At 43.6% G+C, this 24,716-nt stretch overlaps 1 protein-coding gene across 2 annotated transcripts in view; it reads left to right on the top strand.

Moving 5' to 3' along the window:
- Positions 1–24,716, top strand: part of LOC134910172 (sulfotransferase 6B1-like) — a 109,426-nt gene that overhangs the window by 5,263 nt on the left and 79,447 nt on the right. For both annotated transcript variants that reach the window (XM_063917897.1, XM_063917898.1), the window contains one exon: positions 14,409–14,518. In XM_063917897.1, the coding sequence (XP_063773967.1) occupies positions 14,409–14,518 (110 nt within the window). The remainder of the gene's footprint in view (positions 1–14,408; positions 14,519–24,716) is intronic.

The raw sequence follows: 24,716 nt of genomic DNA, 5'->3' as shown, positions 1-24,716 counted from the left end.
CCATGTAGCACACAAGCAGCGGCAATATATCCTGAAGACGAGACTAGGTCTTGAAACGAGCCGTTGAGAATTTGCCATGCTGCATATTTAACTATTGCTTGACCATGGAATTTGTCATGGACCATTAAAACCCTTTTTCCAGTAACCTGGAGTGACTTACCATTTGCTTACTCAGCAATAGAGGGACTATACAAACACAGCACGGGCACCCAGGTCACTGCTTTTCGTCATATCAGGAGTGCCGGATAATTTAAAGATACATATATATATATATGTATATATATATATATATAGATGTTATTATCAAATCTATATTTCATTTACCTGTATGTAGATTAGATTTTTTTTATAACCTGAAGTTGATATGAATACCGTTTTGTATGTAGGTAGTGAATAATCCAATCCCAAACAGTAATGATTTATGGTAGCTGCTCACCTGTAGTGTGGAGACTCTTAGCTCCTTCCTGTAGTGTGGAGACTCTTAGCTCCTTTCCCCTGAACCAAATAGCTAAAAATAACATTTAAAAGTTATATGTATAACTCTATGTGAACAGCGCCAGCTATTTTTTTCTCTTTAACGGGGCGTATTTTTAACAATTATCTTTACTAAAATTATGTGGAAAAAAGTGTTTTCACACCCTTTTTCACTTTATTTTACTATCACCCGAATATGTTAAAGGGCTCCAAGCCCTCTAATTCATATATTTTAAGAAAGCATATAATTTCTCATTAAACTACACCAAGCCCTCTAATTCGGGATCAGTACTAAATCCTGCTGGACGGGATCCCGGCTGTCGAAATACCGACGCCGGAATCCCGACCACACAATCCCAACAGGGCTGGCGAGCGGAACGCAGCCCCTTGCGGGCTGGCTGCGCTCGCCAGGCTGCGGGCACGGTGCCTCGCTACGCTCGGCACACTAATTTATTCTCCCTCTATGGGTGTCGTGGACACCCACGGAGGGAGAATATGTCGGGATTGTGCAGGTCGGGATTCCGGCGTCGGTATTTCGACCGCCGGGATTCCGTCCGGCGGGATCTTGATCGCATCCTTCTAATTCATATATTTTAAGAAAGAATATGATTTCTCATTCTTATTGTGGGAAATACTAAGGGTATTTTGTGAGGAAGGGGGGCCTGTGATAACAATGCTATCTAGAGGAGGCGCTACACAGAGTTCCCACCGATTCTCCGACTCCTGCTCGCAGACCAGAGCTTGGTGGTGGGCAATATATTCAGCTTTGTGGATTTTTAACATCACACTTGCGTGGAGGAGGCGTCAGGTCTCATTGAGCATGTGGCACATGGAGGGCTATGAAAGCCTTCCGCTGCACCACCATCAGTAAAAAACATCTATGCCAGCGGCTGCAGCGGCTATTGTTCCACCGGCGCTGCGGCCGGGGAGTGGTGGTTGCTGATGCTGGAGGGGGCAGGCAGACTGTCAGCAGGACACAGGATGCTGCAGTAAAATCCGAGACTTGTTGCAGGTGTGACGGGCCTATTTTTGGGTGTGGGCCTGAAGCTGCAGCTCCATCAGCCCGATTGTTAATCTGGCTCTGCCTACAGAAACGGTTCACAGAGAGCTGATATGCAGGGAAGGCTTGTTTTAAGAAGTTCCCTCATCAGCCCGCTTTTGTTTCACAGCCTTGTGCAGCTCTCCTGATATTGGCAGTAGGATCCAGGGGTGGGTCCTCCTCTCTGTATGTGCCCGATATACCAGTCCCCACAGTCCCCCCTGATGGCTGCACCGGATCTACTTAATGCAATGTGCATGTGGACTAAAATATACAGTAGGTAAGACCAGGGGTTAAAGTGGGAGGGGGGGGAGGTGGAACTGAGTTCACCACCTGTAATGGTAGGGGGAACTAGTTCCACCTCCTCCTTGGCCCTGCACAGTAATTCCAACAGGAAAGCACACGCATCACCTATGTCAACAGGTGACGTAGGTGGCGCTAGTGTTACTGATGAGCTGCAGACACCTCCCCTTTCCTCAGGTCCTGGTGGCTCCTCCTCCACCTACAGCCCACCTCTATTGGTACTTACACACATACTGTGTTTGCCGGATAGAATTTGTATCCCTCCTAAAGTCCCAGTGGCTTTTATTTCTAGCACAGTGTATGTGATGTCATGCTTTCACCAGCACTGAAGTGAAGAAGAGCCATGAAGAGGAGCAGGCTCTGTGCATCTTGAAGACAAGATGAGAGGGTTCTGGAGGGACAAGAGAGGTGGGGGAACCTGCTGGAGGGACACAGGTGGTGAGCTGCTGGAGTGACAGAGGCATAGATGTGTATAATGGGGACTACTGTGGGCATTATGTGTAAGGGACACTACTACAGGTTGAGTATCCCTTATCCAAAATGCTTGGGACCAGAGGTATTTTGGATATCGGATTTTTCCGTATTTTGGAATAATTGCATACCATAATGAGATATCATGGTGATGGGGCCTAAATCTAAGCACAGAATGCATTTATGTTACATATACACCTTATATACACAGCCTGAAGGTCATTTTAGCCAATATTTTTTATAACTTTGTACATTAAACAAAGTGTGTGTACATTCACACAATTCATTTATGTTTCATATACACCATTTATACACACAGCCTGAAGGTCATTTAATACAATATTTTTAATAACTTTGTGTATTAAACAAAGTTTGTGTACATTGAGTCATCAAAAAACAAAGGTTTCACTATCTCACTCTCACTCAAAAAAGTCCGTATTTCGGAATATTCCGTATTTCGGAATATTTGGATATGGGATACGCAACCTGTATTATGTAGAACTGTGCACCGAAATTCTTTCGGGTTTTGTGTTTTGGTTTTGGATTCGGTTCCGCTGCCGTGTTTTGGATTCGGACGCGTTTTGGCAAAACATCCCTGAAAATTTTTTGTCGGATTGGGGTGTGTTTTGGATTCGGGTGTTTTTTTTCCAAAACCCCTCAAAAACAGCTTAAATCATATAATTTGGGGGTAATTTTGATCCCATAGTATTAATAACCTCTAAGCAAAGCGACCCAAGAGGGAGGCACAAACACCTGGCCCATCTTGGAGTGGCACTGCAGTGTCAGACAGGATGGCACTTAAAAAAATTGGCCCCAAACAGCACATGATGCAAAGAAAAGCGAAAAAGAGGTACACTGTGGTCGCTGGATGGCTAAGCTAAGTGACACAAACACCTCAATATCACAGGAATTATTCATTCTAATCAATGGTATTATGTCCAAATCACTGGAAGAAAATGACAAAATCACTGGAATTATTCTTTCTAATCAATGGTATTATTGGTCCAAATCACTGGAAGAAAATGACAAAATCACTGGAACTATTCGTAAACATTTGTAGAAAGTCGCTGCTTTCTGATTACAGAAATGCTCAGAAATTCCTGCGAATCCACAATCCCTTCCCAGAGGAAAAAGAAATTGAGAAACCGTTGTTTGAGAACGTTTGTTCTCTTTCCCTTACAAAGGAACACACCACTTTCCAAGAAGACTGAGATTTTTGGGATTATGGAGACATAATGTTTTTGAATATAAATCCTAAAGCAGGTGGTGTATTAGAGCAAAAGAGTGCAAGAGACCAGCCATGCAGTTTCTGAAATATTATGAAAAAATGTTACTGTATTTCATAAGCACTCATTCCTAACTCTGCTAAGTACTGTTTGGTATACTGTATCTGGCTTCCATGAGGTAGTTGTCCATTATTTCAGCTTCCATTGACCTTTTTGAAAGCGGTAGAAGTTATCGATTTTTTATTTTTTTTTCTCCTGCATAGCCCAGTAAAATGTTGCAATGTTAAGTATTGACTTGTGCCTTCTGGGGGTCCACTTCTTCACAAAACCCAGCCAAATCTCATCATAACCCTCTGTACCACGTTCTCTATGTACCCCATCTGTGTCACCCATGTCTGTCTACCCCTCCCCTTTAGATTGTAAGCTCTCACAAGCAGGGCCCTCTTCCCTCATGTGCTTATCCTTTGTCTTACTTTAATAATCTTCAACTGTACCACATCCAGCAGTCTTCTGCCACCTGATACTTATTCCAGTGTCATCTGCTGATGTAACTATGTATATTTACCCTATACTTGTCCTATATTGTCATCAACTGTAAGTTGCTGTTTTCCTGTTTGATTATTTATGTAACCCTTGTGGCGCCATATAAATAAAGGATAATAATAATAATAATAATAATAATAATAATAATAATAATAATATAGGGTGTATAATCCCCAGGTGTATCTCACACATCACACAGCACAGTATATAGGGTGTATAATCCCCAGGTGTATCTCACACATCACTCAGTACAGATTACAGGATGTATAATCACCAGGTGTATAACACACATCGCACAGTACAGTATATAGGATGTATAATCCCAAAGTGTATCTCACACATCGCTCAGTACAGTATACAGGGTGTATAATCATCAGGTATATCACAAACGTTGCACAGTACAGTATACAGGTTGTATAATCCCCAGGTGTATCTCACACATCACACAGCACAGTATATAGGGTGTATAATCCCCAGGTGTATCTCACACATCGCTCAGTACAGATTACAGGATGTATAATCACCAGGTGTATCACAAACATTGCACAGTACAGTATACAGGGTGTATAATCACCAGGTGTATCACAAACATTGCACAGTACAGTATACAGGGTGTATAATCCCCAGGTGTATCTCACACAACGCTCAGTACAGATTACAGGATGTATAAAATCACCAGGTGTATAACACACGTCGCACAGTACAGTATACATACTGGTCACAACAATGCAGCAGATATTGAGCACTGACAGAGAGCTGCAATATACAGCAATGGCCTACTGTACTGTACTATATGTATACTGCTGGTCACCAAAATGCTGCACTGTCCTACTATATACTGCTCACAATAATGCAGCACAGAGATAGTATACTTGACACAGAGATAGTATACTTGACACAGAGCTGCAAGATACAGCAATGGCCTACTGTACTGTACTATATATGTATACTGCTAGTCACCAAAATGCTGCACTGTCCTACTATATACTGCTCACAATAATGCAGCACAGAGATAGTATACTTGACACAGAGCTGCAAGATACAGCAATGGCCTACTGTACTGTACTATATATGTATACTGCTGGTCACCAAAATGCTGCACTGTCATACTATATACTGCTCACAATAATGCAGCACAGAGATAGTATACTTGACACAGAGCACAATGCAGCACACTGAGCACAGATATTTGCAGCACACTGAGCACAGATATGAAGCGTTTTCAGGCAGAGAACGTAGATATTTTCAGCACACTGAGCACAGATATTTGCAGCACACTGAGCACAGATATTTGCAGCACACTGAGCACAAATTACAGAGCTTTTCAGGGAGAGAACGCAGCCACGTCCTCTCCGTTCAATCTCCAAAGCACAAGTGAAAATGGCGGCGACGCGCGTCTCTTTATATAGAATACGAATCTTGTGAGAGTCCGACAGCAGGATGATGACGTTTGGGCGCGATCGGGTTAACCGAGCAAGGTGGGAAGATCCGAGGCTGCCTCGGAACCGTGTAAAATAGGTGAAGTTCGGGGGGGTTCGGATCTCGGAGAACTGAACCCGCTCATCTCTACTATTATGTGTAAGGGCACAAATACTGTGGGCATTCTGTATATAAGTGTCACTACTACTGTGGGCATTTTGTGCATAAACGGTACTTCTGTGGGCATTATGTGTATAAGCAGCACCATAGTGGTCATTATATATAAGGGTCACTACAACTGTGGGCATTATGTGTAAAGGACACTACTATTGGAATTGTGTATAAGGGGCACTACTGTGGGCATCGTATATAAGGGGCACTGCATGCGGTATAATGTAAATAAGATTGTGCTACTGTGTGGTATAATTTGAATTGGGGGTACTGCTGTGATACCATGCTGCTTTTTGTGAGATCAATGTCCCTTTATAAAGTATGCGAAGTAGGGCGCTAATTTATAGATTGCATGGGGATGCCAAAAACCCTAACAATGGCACTGGCTTTGCTTAATGTGAGGGGGAGGAGGGGGGATGTGGCAGGGTAAATGAGTTCCACCACCTCTCCAGGACCACTTTAAGCCCTGGGTAAGACTAAGCATTCATTTATCCCTTTATGACCCATTGCATGTTTCCGTAATGACACTGGTAAAGTAGATGAATGATGCACTCAGTAACCCCCAAAAATATGGTTTGGTAATTTTCGTCTTTAGTACATAAAACATTGTAGCTCATACAAAAAAAAAAATGATGATTCGCTCTATTCGATATTTTGTTCCTCTAGCATCTGCTGGAAATTTTCACAGTATTTTCTTACATTTAAGTGTACATTGGGATTTCAATACAGTCATCACAATACACTCTGTGCAATACATTTTTTAATAATGTCCATTTAAAATGGACAAGGGGTCAAAAGATTTAAGATTAAAACACAAGAACACAAACCAAGCATCAAGAATTAATTAAACAATTATGCACTTTACACACATATTATTAACACACATGATTCGGATTCTAATACATTTTTCTTTAACCACTTGACTGGCATGTTCGCATCAGATGCGACCATGCCAGCAAGTGCTTTATCTGACCTGGTCATCTGCGACCAGTCAGATACACACTGCTTGCAGCTGCAGGGAAGGGAAACTTCCCTCTGCTGCAACTCTCAGAGGGACTGGAAAGTCCCTCAGCGTCCCCGCTCCCTGCCTAGTGTTAGCCGTGCTGCCGATTACTGATCAGTCAGCACGGCAGGATCCCCCCACCCAGCAGCTGCAGACAATAGCAGCCGTTGTGGAAGTGTAAATTAAACCCCCCAAGCCTTTTTTTTTTTCTCTAAAATAATTTTTCAAAACTGACAATTTCTGAGCAGTTTTTTGAGAAAAAAAAATTGTCAGTTAAGTGGTTAAAGCCATTGCTGCACAGGTAGCATTGTGAGTGCCTGGAATGTCCTTTGGGTGCACCGGGGGGCACTGCTGAAGCAATAGTGCCTGAAGAATGTTGTTCTGGGCATCCTGCTAGCCACAAGAAAGGGCCATGGGGCAGCAATGGTGACACCAACAGAGCCCTGCAATCCGAGTGAGGGTACCGCTCGCACACCCCTTTTTATGGCCCTGCCACCATCAAAGGGCCCCAATCCCATGCTTTTATTTGCTAGCCAAACACAGATTTGCAGTAGTAGTTATAGCGGTGACTTCAGTTGTCTTTTGTTTTGTATCCTTACACTTTTCACACTAGTCATATTATTCCTCAGGTGTGTGTTCTGTTGCCTCCTTTATTGTAGCATGAGAGCTTGTTATACAATTAGATCCTGCATTTTATGCTTGCCTCTCTATAAAAGATTTTAAAAGCACAGTATGAATATTGTTTTCCTTATGCAAAGCAGTAATTAAGAAATTATAATTTTGAATGCTGTCTGATTACTGTTTTATATTAGGTTACTTTACCTGTTTATGGCTTCTCATATGTAATAAAAAAAGGCGCCTTTAGTGCAATAAAATTATGATAGCATCCAGTGAGTATTGTGCAACAACACAAAGTGAATTGACCTTGTACCAGAATGAATGAAAACAGGCTTATTGAACACAGTTCCTCAAACAGAACAAAGTACAGCCAAATAAATGTCCTTGGTTATTTGTACACCAATTAAATGTAGTGGAACATACTTCACTAAAGAGAACAAATAGTACAAATAGTTATCCTGAATAAAAAAAATACAGCTTATCAGATACAATGGTGCACACAGGGGAATTCTGAGTGTGCAGAACCACCCCTAGTAGGTTGATTTGCTTTTCCTTCAATTCAGTAATTAAAGTTTCTCTGACGTCCTAGTGGATGCTGGGTACTCCGTAAGGACCATGGGGAATAGACGGGCTCCGCAGGAGACTGGGCACTCTTAAAAGAAAGATTAGGTACTACATCTGGTGTGCACTGGCTCCTCCCTCTATGCCCCTCCTCCAGACCTCAGTTAGAATCTGTGCCCGGCCAGAGCTGGATGCACCTAGTGGGCTCTCCTGAGCTTACTAGAAAAGAAAGTATTTGTTAGGTTTTTTATTTTCAGTGAGATCTGCTGGCAACAGACTCACTGCTACGAGGGACTGAGGGGAGAGAAGCAAACCTACCTGCTTGCAGCTAGCTTGTGCTTCTAAGGCTACTGGACACCATTAGCTCCAGAGGGATCGAACACAGGGTCCGACCTCGATCGTCCGTTCCCGGAGCCGCGCCGCCGTCCCCCTTGCAGAGCCAGAAGACGGAAGAACCAGGAGAAAATCGGCGGCTGAAGACTCCGGTCTTCAATCTGGTAGCGCACAGCACTGCAGCTGTGCGCCATTGCTCCCACAGCACACCACACGCTCCGTTCACTGGTGGGTGCAGGGCGCTGGGGGGGGCGCCCTGGGCTGCAATAAGTATACATTTTGGCAAATGTGCACATAATACAGTTATAAACTGTATATGTGCCTAATACCCCGCCATTAACATTATTAAAAAAGCGGGAGAAGCCCGCCGCGGAGGGGGCGGGGCTATCTCCCTCAGCACACCGGCGCCATTTTCTCTTCACAGCTCCGCTGGAAGGACGCTCCCCAGGCTCTCCCCTGCAGTATACACTACAAGAAGGGTAAAAAAGAGAGGGGGGGCACATAAATTTAGGCGCAAAAGGTGATATAAGCAGTTATTGGGGGAAAATTCACTTTGTGTTAGTGTAAATCCCTCTGTTATATAGCGCTCTGGTGTGTGCTGGCATACTCTCTCTCTGTCTCCCCAAAGGACTTTGTGGGGTCCTGTCCTCAGTCAGAGCATTCCCTGTGTGTGTGTGCGGTGTGTCGGTACGGCTGTGTCGACATGTTTGATGAGGACGCTTACGTGGAGGCGGAGCAAGAGCCGATAAGTGTGATGTCGCCCCGCAGAGTGGACGGATATGTGGAAGGTATTAACCGACAGTGTTAACTTCTTGCATAAAAGGTTCGATGACGTAACAGCTTTGGGACAGCCGGCATTTCAGCCCGCGCCTGCCCAGGCGTCTCAGAGGCCATCAGGGGCTCAAAAACGCCCGCTACCTCAGATGGCAGACACAGATGTCGACACGGAGTCTGACTCCAGTGTAGACGAGGATGAGACAAATGTACAGTCCACAAGGGCCATCTGATGCATGATTACGGCAATGAAAAATGTGTTGCACATTTCTGACATTAACCCGGTTACCACTAAAAAGGGTATTATGTTTGGGGAGAAAAAGCAGCCAGTGACTTTTCCCCCATCTGATGAGTTAAATTAATTGTGTGAAGAAGCGTGGTGTTCCCCAGATAAGAAATTAGTGATTTCTAAGAGGTTACTAATGGTGTACCCTTTCCCGCCAGCGGACAGGTTATGTTGGGAAACATCCCCTAGGGTGGACAAGGCGCTCACACGCTTATCAAAAAAGGTGGCACTGCCGTCTCAGGATACGGCCGCCTTAAAGGAGCCTGCAGATAGAAAGCAGGAGGCTATCCTGAAGTCTGTGTATACCCACTCAGGTACTATACTGAGACCTGCAATTGCTTCAGCATGGATGTGTAGTGCTGCAGCTGCTTGGTCTGATACCCTGTCAGATAACATTGATTCCCTTGACAGGGATACTATTTTGCTAACCATAGAGCATATTAAAGACGTCGTCTTATATATGAGGGATGCACAGAGGGACATTTGCCGGCTGGCATCTAGAATTAATGCAATGTCCATTTCTGCCAGGAGAGTATTATGGACTCGGCAGTGGACAGGTGATGCTGATTCTAAAAGGCACATGGAGGTTTTGCCTTATAAGGGTGAGGAATTGTTTGGGGACGGTCTCTCGGACCTCGTATCCACAGCAACAGCTGGGAAGTCGACTTTTTTACCTCAGGTTCCCTCACAGCCTAAGAAAGCACCGTATTATCAAGTACAGTCCTTTCGGCCTCAGAAAGGCAAGCGGGTCAGAGGCGCGTCCTTTCTGCCCAGAGGCAGGGGTAGAGGGAAAAAGCTGCACCAGACAGCCAGTTCCCAGGAACAAAAATCCTCCCCTGCTTCCACTAAGTCCACCGCATGACGCTGGGGCTCCACAGGTGGAGCCAGGTGCAGTGGGGGCGCGTCTCCGGAACTTCAGCGACCAGTGGGTTCTCTCACAGGTGGATCTCTGGGTTCTACAAGTGGTATCTCAGGGATACAAGCTGGAGTTCGAGGCGTCTCCCCCTCGCCGTTACCTCAAATCAGCCTTACCAGCTGCTCCCAAGGAAAGGGAGGTAGTACTGGCGGCAATTCACAAGCTGTACCTTCAGCAGGTGATAATCAAAGTTCCCCTCCTTCAACAGGGACGGGGTTACTATTCCACAATGTTTGTGGTACCGAAACCAGACGGTTCGGTGAGACCCATTCTAAATTTGAAATCCTTGAACACTTATATAAGGAAGTTCAAGTTCAAAATGGAATCGCTCAGGGCGGTTATTGCAAGCCTGGAAGAGGGGGATTTTATGGTGTCACTGGACATCAAGGATGCTTACCTACATGTCCCCATTTAGCCACCTCACCAGGAGTACCTCAGGTTTGTGGTACAGGACTGTCATTACCAATTCCAGACGTTGCTGTTTGGTCTGTCCACGGCACCGAGGGTATTTACCAAGGTAATGGCCGAAATGATGATACTCCTTCGAAAGAAGGGAGTTATAATTATCCCGTACTTGGACGATCTCCTTATAAAGGCAAGGTCCAAGGAGCAGTTGTTAGTCGGAGTAGCAGTATCTCGGGAAGTGCTAAAACAGCACGGCTGGATTCTGAATATCCCAAAGTCGCAGCTGATTCCTACAACGCGTCTGCTGTTCTTGGGCATGATTCTGGACACAGAACAGAAGAAGGTGTTTCTCCCGGAGGAGAAGGCCCAGGAATTGTCATCTCTGGTCAGGGACCTCCTGAAACCAAAACAGGTGTCGGTGCATCACTGCACGCGAGTCCTGGGAAAGATGGTAGCTTCTTACGAAGCAATTCCCTTCGTCAGGTTCCATGCAAGGATCTTTCAGTGGGATCTGTTAGACAAGTGGTCCGGATCGCATCTTCAGATGCATCGGTTGATCACCCTGTCCCCGAGGGCCAGGGTGTCTCTGCTGTAGTGGCTGCAGAGTGCTCATCTTTTCGAGGGCCGCAGATTCGGCATTCAGGACTGGGTCCTGGTGACCACGGATGCAAGCCTCCGAGGTTGGGGGGCAGTCACTCAGGGAAGAAACTTCCAAGGACAGTGGTCGAGTCAGGAGACTTCCCTACACATAAATATTCTGGAACTAAGGGCCATTTACAATGCCCTGAGTCAAGCAGAACCCCTGCTTCAAAACCAACCGATGCTGATTCAGTCAGACAACATCACGGCGGTCGCCCATGTAAACCGACAGGGCGGCACGAGAAGCAGGATGGCGATGGCAGAAGCCACAAGGATTCTTCGATGGGCGGAGAATCACATGCTAGCACTGTCAGCGGTGTTCATTCCGGGAGTGGACAACTGGGAAGCAGACTTCCTCAGCAGGCACGACCTCCACCCGGGAGAGTGGGGACTTCATCCAGAAGTCTTCAAGCTGATTGTAAATCGTTGGGAAAGGCCACAGGTGGACATGATGGCGTCCCGCCTCAACAAAAAGCTAAAAAGATATTGCGCCAGGTCAAGGGACCCTCAGGCGATAGCTGTGGACGCTCTAGTGACACCGTGGGTGTACCAGTCGGTTTATGTGTTCCCTCCTCTTCCTCTCATACCAAAGGTACTGAGGATAATAAGAAAGAGAGGAGTAAGAACTATACTCATCGTTCCGGATTGGCCAAGAAGAACTTGGTACCCGGAACTACAAGAAATGATCTCAGAGGACCCTTGGCCTCTGCCGCTCCGACAGGACCTGCTACAGCAGGGGCCCTGTCTGTTCCAAGACTTACCGCGGCTGCGTTTGACGGCATGGCGGTTGAACGCCGAATCCTAATGGAAAAGGGCATTCCAGATGAAGTCATTCCTACGCTGATAAAAGCTAGGAAGGATGTGACAGCAAAACATTATCACCGCATATGGCGAAAATATGTTGCTTGGTGTGAGGCCAGGAAGGCCCCAACAGAGGAATTTCAGCTGGGTCGATTTCTGCATTTCCTACAGTCAGGAGTGACTATGGGCCTAAAATTGGGATCCATTAAAGTCCAGATTTCGGCCCTGTCTATTTTCTTTCAAAAAGAACTGGCTTCACTGCCTGAAGTTCAGACGTTTGTTAAGGGAGTGCTGCATATTCAGCCTCCTTTTGTGCCTCCAGTGGCACCTTGGGATCTCAACGTTGTGTTGGATTTCCTAAAATCACATTGGTTTGAGCCACTTCAGACCGTGGAGTTGAAGTATCTCACGTGGAAGGTAGCCATGCTGTTGGCCTTGGCCTCAGCTAGGCATGTGTCAGAATTGGCGGCTTTGTCCTGTAAAAGCCCATATCTGATTTTCCATATGGACAGGGCAGAATTGAGGACTCGTCCCCAATTTCTCTCAAAGGTGGTATCAGCGTTTCATTTGAACCAACCTATTGTGGTGCCTGCGGCTACTCGGGACTTGGAGGATTCTAAGTTGCTGGACGTAGTCCGGGCCCTGAAAATCTATGTTTCCAGGACGGCTAGAGTCAGAAAAACTGACTCGCTGTTTATCCTGCATGCACCCAACAAGCTGGGTGCTCCTGCTTCAAAGCAGACCATTGCTCGCTGGATCTGTAGCACGATTCAACTTGCACATTCTGCGGCTGGACTGCCGCATCCTAAATCAGTAAAAGCCCATTCCACGAGGAAGGTGGGCTCTTCTTGGGCGGCAGCCCGAGGGGTCTCGGCTTTACAACTTTGCCGAGCTGCTACTTGGTCGGGATCAAACACTTTTGCAAAATTCTATAAGTTTGATACCCTGGCTGAGGAGGACCTTGAGTTTGCTCATTCGGTGCTGCAGAGTCATCCGCACTCTCCCGCCCGTTTGGGAGCTTTGGTATAATCCCCATGGTCCTTACGGAGTACCCAGCATTCACTAGGACGTCAGAGAAAATAAGAATTTACTCACCGGTAATTATATTTCTCGTAGTCCGTAGTGGATGCTGGGAGCCCGTCCCAAGTGCGGACTTTCTGCAATACATGTATATAGTTATTGCTTAACTATAGGGTTATTGTTATTAGCCATCTGTTGAATGAGGCTCAGTTGTTGTTAATACTGTTAACTGGGTATAGTTATCACAAGTTGTACGGTGTGATTGGTGTGGCTGGTATGAGTCTTACCCTGGATTCCAAATCCTTTCCTAGTAATGTCAGCACTTCCGGGCACAGTTTCCCTAACTGAGGTCTGGAGGAGGGGCATAGAGGGAGGAGCCAGTGCACACCAGATATAGTACCTAATCTTTCTTTTAAGAGTGCCCAGTCTCCTGCGGAGCCCGTCTATTCCCCATGGTCCTTACGGAGTACCCAGCATCCACTACGGACTACGAGAAATAGAATTACCGGTGAGTAAATTCTTATTAATACATCACTAATATTATTGATAATGGGGGTAATTCCAAGTTGATCGCAGCAGGATATTTTTTAGCAGTTGGGCAAAACCATTTGCACTGCAGGGGGGGCAGATATAACATTTGCAGAGAGAGTTATATTTGGGTGGGTTATTTTGTTTCTGTGCAGGGTAAATACTGGCTGCTTTATTTTTACACTGCAATTTAGATTGCAGATTGAACTCACCACACCCAAATCTATCTCTCTCTGCACATGTTATATCTGCCCCCCCTGCAGTGCACATGGTTTTGCCCAACTGCTAAAAAATTTCCTGCTGCGATCAACTTGGAATTACCCCCAATATGTAGTTTTGAAATGGTAATAAGCATGAATTTGTAGTACCACAGCACATTATGGGCCAGATGTATTAAGCCTGGAGAAGGCATAACGAATTGATAAACCAGTGATAAGTGCAAGGTGATAACGCACCAGCCCATCAGCTCCTAACTGTCAATTTACATATTGGAGCTGATTGGCTGGAGCATTTTCACCTTGCACTTATCACTGGTTTATCACTTCCTTATCCCTTCTCCAGGCTTAATACATCTGCCCCTATACTGCATTTCTTGCCCATGTTGTGACTACATTTTGATATACATTTAATGACTTTTGAATTTGCTTATTGGTTGCACTATTAGCTGGACGAGTATTGACTGAAATGAAATAAAAACAAAACACAATATAATATATTTAATTTTATGGTTCAGAATTTCAGATTTTGTTTATGAAAACAAATATACTTAAAGTAAACCTTTCATACACATGCATTATGGTATATTTTCCATTTTATAAAATATAGTAACTTCCTCATGTACTTTATCTGTCATAGTTGCATATATTTTTGTTTTATAGGAACTAACTGGTCAGCACAGATACTTTATGAAATGCTATTTGCAATGCACAACAAAGAGCCCACAATTGACAATGGTATGCTTGAGTTTGGAAAACCTGAAAAATATGAGGTTTGTGTAGAATATTGCATTTATGTTATGTGAAAAACGGAATAATGCCAATAATTCTTAAGTATTTAATCATTAGCTAAGCTGCCAAGTATTATTATATTTCACAGAGCAGTTGATAACAATGGTTATGGCTAGATGTACCCTAGACATTATGATCCTTAATTAATACAGCCGCTACACCCTATATGAAATTGGTAAAGAGCAAACAGTTTTTTCCCACAAGTAAACGTTAGATTTGTAGGTAAAGGCTATATTAATACAGAACTAAATGATGAGTCTCACTTTATTGTAGCACATATGAATTACAGCCAAAAAAATACACATTTATCTCATCAAGGGTCCACTGCACCTGTTACACAGCATGTACACACAGACTGTCAGCCTGATTCAGAGGTGGGAGCCAACTGAACTCAAGTGGCAAAGTGATGGGCATTCCTGGGCGGTGTCTGCAAAGTGGTTTGGTGTGAACGTAAAAATATCTGCCACATGGGCGTATTATGGGAGTGTGACCGGCATGTCAGTGAAAGTGTTCTGGTTCTCAGATGCATACCCGTTTCCACAGTGGCCAGGTTCAGATCGAGACACTGCACTTGCCATAGACAGGTGCATGTGCCGATTGTGGACATGATGATACAGTGACGGTAAACTGTCTGGACCCACCGGAGGTGCTACTAAATGTAGCATTAATTGAAAATGTTTTGTATAGTGGGATATATATATATATATATATATATATGTATGTATCTAAAACTATATGTATATGAATATGGTAGTGTCCCTTATTTTATTATAATATATTTACTACATTTGAGGTAAATATGAGGGAGCATTGATGTATTATGGTGAATTGTGCCTCATAATCCTGGGGTTTCTTATATAGCCTCATTTAAGGGAATGAAGACCCTCCTTATTCACTTTATTATTAGATGACTGTGAGGCAAAATTTCTGGTATAACTGATGACGGTATGGCTTTACTGACCAGCAGGGCACGGGGACTAGTTAGAAATAGCTTGTGCTGTAGGCGGGAGATCTGACCCGCGAGGACTGAGATACTGCTCTCGTAGCCCCTGGGGCTCCTGTATAAAAAGGGGAGCTGTAGCGCTGAAAGGGGACTTGTGTGTGCGCCTCTGAGGGAGATACTACTGCCTCTCCCTGCCCGCCGCTAAGAGCTGTGCTGTAGACATTGGCGGCGCAGTGGGGATGGTGTATTTCCCTTACGAGCGATAGTACACTGAAGCGGACCTCTGGTGTAGCTGCTGCTGTCGTGCCCAGCAGTGACCTGCATGGCCGTGCAGCTAAAGAGCCAGGAAGCTGTGACCGGCGCTATCAGCGATTACCTGCGGCTGTGAAGCCAGAAAGCTGGGGGATCGGTGACCGGCGCCATCAGCGGTAACTTGCGGGGGCATGACCCCAGAGAGCCGGGGGAGCGGTGACCGGCGCCATCAGCGGTGACTTGTGGGGCCGTGACCCCAGAGAGCCGGGGGAGCGGAGACCAGCGCTGGTGCCGCAGAGCAAGGGAACGAGCTGCCACTTACCCGCCCACTGCCTTCTGGACCCGGAGGAGGGAGAGGTGGACGGCGGCAGGTGCCGCACTCCAGTGAATGCTACATCAGCAGTCCCAGTGATCAGCGGTGGTCTGTCCAGCCAATCAACCGCACCAAGTCTAAAGACTCCACTGCCCACCAATAGCAGAGGTGAGGAGGCATGGCCAAAACCTAGCTCCAGTAGTAATTGGCTAGAGCCTTTTACTGAAGACGACTGAGGTCTGTAAAACTTTTATATATGCACTTACTCACGCTATACACTACGTCAGGGCCACAGCACAGCAGCCAGTGACTATATCTAAATACCAGCTATATTGGCTACAATCTTATTACAGCCTCAAGTTAAAGAAACTGGCTTTATGGATACAGTACTAGTGACTGTTATGCTGCATTCAGACTGCAAATGCCGGATCCTACCCGGTAAGACAAACGTGTACTTACCGGGTGGGATCCGGCATTTGCACTCCGCTGCTGGCTTTCCGACCCGGCAATATACCGGGTCGGTTGCCATAACAACGGAGCGCGCAGCAGCAGCAGGGGCGGGGGTGGAGGCGGCGTCGGGAGATGAGCTCATCTCCAGCGCCGCCTCTCCCTATCTTGTGAATGGGAACCGTGTCGCATCGACACAGCTCCCATTCACACCGCACCTGACCCGGTAATCAAACCGGGTAAAACCCTTCTTTTTTACCGGGTTGATTTACCGGGTCAGGCGACCCGCTAAATCGGCCAGTGTGCTTTCACATCGCACACTGACCCGGTTCGACACGGCAATATGCCGTGTCGGTACCGGGTTATTTGTGCGATGTGAAAGGGGTATAATAGAGCTATAGCCAGGAGGGTTTATCCATAGTCAAGTTCAAGACTCTTATTTTACCCTACTGCAACCTGCCAGTCTAGACTGAGGGGATACAATTTATCTAAATTGTGGCCTTATACTATCTATGTAGGATTTAAATGCCAACTTGCAAAGCAATGGAAACAAATTAGAAACTGTGTAGCCATCCCTCTTCTGCTCCCAGTTAGTTAGTGACTTCTCCTAACTAGTGATGAGCTACAGTACAATGTGGTTAGAGAAAACTGTTATTGAAGAGCACCAGTCACAGTAACATAAGATTAAAGGATACCTAGCTATAACGGAGTTCCTATTCGGTTATCCAGGAGAAATACGTTTATCTGTACAGAAACCAAGATACATTATATATGCATATACAATTAACAACGACTTTAACCGGTAATGCTTATCTAGGACAAAAACTTACCTTGGGAAAGAATTGACTATTTAAATGGACTATATTTATGTATTGGACTATAACTATATAGATATATAAATATAGATGATTTGTGAATATAAATTGAGGTAATACCTATTTTAATATAAGAACGCTAGGGTTGTTTATGACATGCAAAGTAAAATGCATAGATATATTTGTAATATGTTATCAATTATTATTAAGATTTGCAAGTAAAAGATATAATTGAAGGTGTGCCGTTTATTACTTACCTGTATCCTTCTATGGGTGAAGATTAGAAGACATCTAAGCCATTCAGGTAAACCTGTAATGTAATGGGTATATAAGTTAAAGGAGTTACTGATAACACTATTCTAGATATACCCATATATTTCTATGGACAGGGTGTTCGTAAGTCTACCCTGAACCTAATTCATGTCTAGTAAATAGGAAATAAGACTTGGGTGGAGGCACATTATTAGGTGTATCCTATACTTTAATTATTACCCCCGAAGGAAAGGTTACATTTGAAGGCACCGCTGCTGAGATTCGGACAAATAGATATAAATGGAGTTTACAAAGTGAGAAGATATATATAGCTGGTGTAGAAGCAAAGGTGTAGATGTACAGAAAAGTGTAAACATTTTGGGGAATTTTATGGAGATAATAGATGAAGATATTGTAAGTGCAGTAAAGAAAATGTATGGAATAAAACAACCATATATTGTAGATAAATGGAAAGGAGTTAATGATGAAACCTGTGCCATTTTAATTAGTAATGATAATCAGAAGGCCATAAGTAAAGAGGATAGTAAAATTGAGGATACGAGTGCAGGATGTTACTATAATAATAGTAATACCTCCGAAGAAGATTTATTAGGTAATGATAAAATAGATCCCCAAGTTGAGAATGTGATGGACAAAGTGGTTAGTCATTTTGAACGATGGCATTATGAAGGGGGGTATAGGAGACTGAGAATCTTTTCGAGGGTATCTCCAGTTCCCACAGGAGAAGAGAGCTATGATGTATGGCAAGAGGTGGAGGTACAACATTCAGAGGAGTGGAGGTGTCCAGAACATATTAAAAAACAAAGAATCGTGGAAAGTTTGAGGGGACCCACTATGGGGATAATTCATGCCACGAGGAGAAGTAATTCACAAGCTACTTTGAAAGATTTTTTTGAGGCATTAGATTATTTGTTTGGTATGATAGAAGATATAGGGGACATTCTATCTAGATTAAACCAAATTTATCAGGAGCCTAACAAAACTCTCACCAATTACATTTACCGTTTAGACAAAATTCTCTACAAGCTGTTAGATAAAGGGGGGATTAATCCACAAGAAATTGCTGAAAGGCGATTGAAGCATATCTTAAGAGGGGCTCTGACTACTAACCCAGTCGCTCAACGTTTAAGGTGTATATTGCACAGGGATCCTGCTCCCACTTTAGGAGAATTGATAAAAGAAGTAAAACTAGAAGAGGTGCAGATTGAAAACAGAGAGAAAAACTTAAAACGAGTTAAAGTCATTGTTCCTACTCCAGAAGTTCCTTCGGTCAATGAACAGTTGCTAAAGCTAATAGAGTAACAAAATAAGAAATTAGATCAGTTGATTTCTTTACAGAATTCACCATCTGTAACGCCGAGAGTATCATCGTCTGGCTGAGGTAGAGGGTTCAGTAGGAGACCTGTAGATAATTCCAATATCACCTGCTTCAAATGTGGACAATTAGGACATAGATCTTTTGAGTGTAGTCAAGGAAGAAGTTTCCCCTCACTAGTAGCTACACTTGATAGAAGTCAGCGTGAACAGCCGGGAAACGTAGAGGGGATGTTGATGAACCTCGCACCGGCTCCCAACCAATAATTGTCTTCACAATGGGGAGTACCCAGTGGCCCACTGTTATTCCTGAAGGAATGATGGGACAGGCCCCTTTGTTGCCTGTTTTATTAAATGGACACCTCTGTACCGCCTTACTTGATAGTGGGTCTCAAGTATCTATAATTTTTGAAAGTTTGTACAATCAACATCTGTCTGATGTCCCCTTAATGCCCTTTGATGGATTAACTATTTATGGTTTAAGTGAACAGAAGTATCCATACCTGGGATATGTAATTACTCAGATAGAATTTCCCCAACAACCATCCGGATATCAAGACCCATTACCCTTTCTGGCATTGGTTTGCCCTGATTCCCCTGGACATAAAGGAGTAGTGTCAGTAATTGTAGGTAGTAATTCAAATTTATTTAAGATGTTATCTGATTGGTGTTTGGAACAACAAAAGATCTATACCCCTGCATCCCTGTGTATCCATGATCTAGATCCAGCTAAGGTAACCCGAGTGGAGGTCGATTCTCCAACTCCCTTAATACCAGTTACTCCTAGTGACCCTGAGGCTGAATTTATTACTAAAGTTTCAGAGTGCTTTCAGAACAGTGATATAACTGTGGCCGAGAAGGACCAACTAATTTCCCAATTAACGCTTAGAAGGCCAGTTTTCTCATTACGGGAATGGGATTTGGGCACGGCCATCGGAATAGAACATCGTATACATCTGACAAATGAGACCCCCTTTAGAGAAAGATCTCGCCGCTTGGCACCTGCCGATTTTGATGATGTAAGACAGCATTTAAAGGGCTTATTGGAGAATCAGGTTATTGCTGACTCAGATAGTCCTTATGCATCTCCCATTGTAGTAGCCCAGAAGAAGAATGGGGATATCAGATTATGTGTGGATTACCGTACCTTAAACAATCAGACAATACTGTCCCCAAAGTGGAGGAAGTGTTGGATTGTTCGCAGGGCAGCCGGTGGTTCTCTGTACTTGATATGCGGAGTGTCTACTATCAGATACTGATGCATCCCGATGACCGACCTAAGACGGCTTTTATTTGTCCCATTGGCTTCTTTGAATTTTTAAAGATGCCCTAAGGGATTAAAGGAGCCCCAGACACTTTTCAGAGAACCATGGAACAAATGGTAGGGGACATGTGTTATCGAGATGTCCTAGTCTATCTAGATGACCTTATTGTGTTCGGAAGAACTCTGGAAGAGCATAACCACCGATTGTTAAAAGTCTTAGACAGGCTACAGAAAAGGGGAATAAAGTTGTCAGTTAAAAAATGTAAATTTTGTCAAACAATAGTGAAATATCTGGGCCATATTGTCAGCCGAGATGGGATCTCTACCAATCCAGATAAGGTGGCAGCAGTACAAAATTGTCCATGGCCAAAAACTTTCAGGGACCTTCGATCATTCCTGGGATTCTGTGGGTACTATCGGAGATTTGTGCCTCAGTACTCCAGAATTGCCCGCCCTTTAAATGACTTACCAAGGGTTACCCTTCCCACAAGCATGGTCAAACAAAGCTTAGTGGACAGAATCTAAAAAACTATCATAAGCCACAAGAAATTTTTGGTGATCGATGGACGCCATCATGTGACGAGGCTTTTGAAAAATTGAAATTCCATCTAACTCATTCTCCTGTTCTGGCATATGCGAATCCTGAAATACCTTATGAACTGCATATCGATGCTTCATTTGAAGGAATAGACGGAGTCTTATACCAACAACAAAATACTGATTTAAAGCCCATAGCCTACGTTAGCCGAGGTCTATCAAACAGTCAAAAAAACTATGCTGTCCATAAGTTAGAGATTTTAGCCTTGAAATAGGCGGTAGTGGATAAGTTCAATGATTATCTGTATGGCGTACACTTCACTGTGCTCACGGACAATAATCCGTTAACCTACATTAATACTACAGCAAAATTGGATGCCACTGGACATAGGTGGTTAGCAGCCCTGTCCAATTACCACTTCTCCTTAAAATATAAGCCTGGAGTGCAGAATACAGATGCCGATGCTCTATCCAGACTACCACATCCTCTTTTTGTGAGTCCAAACGATGATTGGGTGGAAATACCGGCTCCCGCTCTCCAAGGGTTGTGTCATCAAATAAGACTGCTACCTAGTAGTTCAGCCGGGGTTGTACATTCGTTGGGAGCCTCTGAGGCCTCCATTCCCTCCATGTACTGTTGGATTAACACCCCTGATTTCGGAGAATTACACATCATTTCTAAAGATCAAATGAGAGAGGATCAATACCAGGACCCTCAGATTGCTATTGTAATGGAACACTTAAGAGATTCTGAAAGAGCTCTGGGGTGTAATCTCTCGTTCAAAATCAAAGCTTTACTACGACAGAGAAAGAGATTAGTATTCAAACAAGGAATACTCTTTAGAAAAACCACTAAAGAGAGGGGCAAGATAAATATCAGCTGGTTCTCCCAACTATCCATGTTCCCATGGTTCTCCATTCACTGCATAATAAACACGGACATTTGGGGGTGGATAAAACATTACATCTAATACAAGAGAGAGTATACTGGCCTTATATGAGTAAAGATATTGAATATTATTGTAAAACCTGTTCTTAGAAAGAAGTTGCCCACTCCTACAGCCAAACTGGTCAATTTAAGTAGCTCCGGGCCTATGGAATTAGTCTGCATTGATTTTCTGTCTTTAGAAGGGCCCAATGGGAGGGAAAGTAATATTCTTGTGATCACTGATCATTTCACCCGTTACGCCCAAGCCTATGTCACTCGGCACCAAAAAGCCTTAACAGTAGCTAAGACCCTCTGGGATCATTTCTTTGTACATTATGGGCTCCCAGCTCGCATCCATACGGATCAGGGACGGGACTTTGAAAGCAAGTTAATTAAAGAACTGTGTATTTGTTGCGGAATAAAGAAGTCATGAACCTCCCCGTATCATCCACAGGGGGATCCGCAACCTGAGCGATTCAGTAGAACCCTGCTTGATATGTTAAGAACTTTGGATCCAAAGCATAAGCTACAATGGAAACATTTTATTAATCAACTTGTTCATGCCTACAACTGGGTACTCTCCTTATTCACTTATGTTTGGACGAGAAGCCCGACTGCCTATAGATGTTTCTTTGGGCATATCTGTTTCCCCTTAATTCCTCCACTTATAATACCTATGTCAATAATGTGAGGAAAAAACGAAAAGCTGCTCATGAGATTGCTAAGAGAGCATCTGAACGACAAGGTGAAAAGAATAAACAGCGGTATGATGCTAAAGTCAAAGAGCAAGTGTTACTTCCTGGTCATCGAGTTCTATTAAGATGACTAGGGGCTCCTAGAAGACAAAAATTATCCAATCGATGGAAAGAAATTCCCTATCGAATACTCAAACAATTACCCGACATTCCTGTTTACCAACTGGTACCTGAGGATAAAGAAGGGCCTATCCTAACATACCACCGCCAACATTTGTTGCCCATTAGTCAAGATATCTCTTTCAATGTGGGGAATGATATTATTCATAATAAAGTGGGTGGAAATTCTAGCTCTCAAATCTCTAATTCCCAAGATTGTCCACAAACCGATTGGTCCGAAGCTGAAAGAATAGACCGGAAATTCTTCTATAAAGAGGTTCCCTCTATCCAAAGTGGGGACCTAGGTGGCCAATCATCAACACATTCTCAGAAGTCTGCTTCCATACTCGAATTGAGTACGAACTCTCAACCTCCTTCCATGGGACCATGGAATATAAATGAACCCAATGATCCTTCCTGGGATGATAACTCACTATATCCTAGTAATGAGTGTGAATTACCTACTAATTCAAGTACTGTAGGATCTGATGAAAACCCAAGACCTCAAAGGGAACGTAGGCCACCTATGATTCTCACCTATGATCAGCTAAGACACTCATGTAACGAGCCCAGAGTGGTTTATCTGAGCATTATATATACTTGGCCTTACTTTGGTTATATGGGAAGCCAAACACTCAATATGTTCTAATTTTTTTTATATTAGTAAGGTGTATGTAAATAGTGCTCCAAATGTGGAGTTAAAGAAAAAAAGAAAAAGAAAAGAGTTTCGGATCACCAGGGGGAGAAATGTAGCATTAATTGAAAATGTTTTGTATAATGGGATACATATATGTATTTATGGATCTAAAACTATATGTATATGAATATGGTAGTGTCCCTTATTTTATAATATATTTACTACATTTGAGGTAAATATGAGGGAGCATTGATGTATTATTAAATATTAGTAAATTGGTGAGGGTGCCCACTTACAAAGACTCAATATAAAATGTAATTCTTACAAATGGTGACAGGATATCAGACATATATGTGGGTGAGCACCTGGGATCCAGTGATCATCAAGCAGTATGGTTTAGTAAAAAGACAGGATCCAACTCCTGTCACGCAAAAACAAAGGTGTTGGATTTTAGAAATGCTGACTTTGCAGAAATGGGGAGATGTTTAAGTGATTCATTGGCGGACTGGAGGAACTTGGAAGGGGTGCAGGAGAGGTGGGAAAAACTGAAAAGTGCAATACTAAGGGCAACAGACCTTTGTATCAAATGGGTTAGGAAAAGCACCAGGAAAAGGAAGCCAGTGTGGTTCTCAAAAGAAGTATCAACTAGTGTGAAAGCAAAAAAGATGGCTTTTAGGAAATACAAACAAACTCAAAATAATAATGACAAAGAGGTGTATCTTGATAGACGGAAGGATGCTAAGAAAGTGATCAGACGTGCAAAGGCAGAAGCTGAGGAGAAAATGGCCCAGTCAGTAGATAAAGCTGGCAAAACTTTTTTTAAGTATATAAATGTAAGGGGAAAATCAAATGGAGGAATAATAAGACTTAAGACAGAGAGTGAGAATTTGGTGGAGGGAGACAAGGCAATAGCAGATCACCTAAATAATTATTTTTGCTCAGTATTTACTACAGAAGGAGAAGGGAAGGGACCAGAGTTAAATTGCAAGGACATTCATAAAAATAAGGTAGATGAAAGTACATTTACAGAGGAGGTCCTAACTGAACTTTCAAAACTAAAAGTGGATAAATCAATGGGGCCAGATGGGATACACCCAAGGATACTAAAAGAGCTAAAAGATGTGCCGGTGGCACCATTAACAGAATTATTTAACCAGTCACTAAATACAGGTGCCATTCCAGAGGACTGGAAAAGAGCAAATGTAGTTCCACTGTACAAAAGTGAAGCAAGGAAGAAGCAAGTAACTCCAGACCAGTAAGCCTTACATCAGTAGTAGGGAAACTAATGGAAAAACTGCTAAAAGAAAGAGTTGTGGAATATCTTAAATCAAACAACTTACAGGATCCAAAACAGCATGGATTTACTGGTGGGAGATCATGCCAAACAAATCTTATTGACTTTTTTGACTCTGTGATGAAAATAATAGATCAAGGGGGAGCTGTAGATGTAGCATATCTAGACTTTAGTAAGGCATTTGACACTGTCCCACATCGCAGACTGCTAAATAAACTTGAAAGTGTGGTGGTGGATTATAAAATAGTTAAATGGATCAGAAACTGGTTGCAGGATAGGAAACAGACAGTTGTAGTAAATGGAGTGCA

The sequence above is a fragment of the Pseudophryne corroboree genome, chromosome 4 (genome assembly GCF_028390025.1).
Source record: "Pseudophryne corroboree isolate aPseCor3 chromosome 4, aPseCor3.hap2, whole genome shotgun sequence".
Classification (NCBI taxonomy): Eukaryota; Metazoa; Chordata; class Amphibia; order Anura; family Myobatrachidae; genus Pseudophryne; species Pseudophryne corroboree.
Note: the sequence above shows the minus strand (reverse complement) of the source record. Positions and strands in the feature narration are given on the sequence as shown.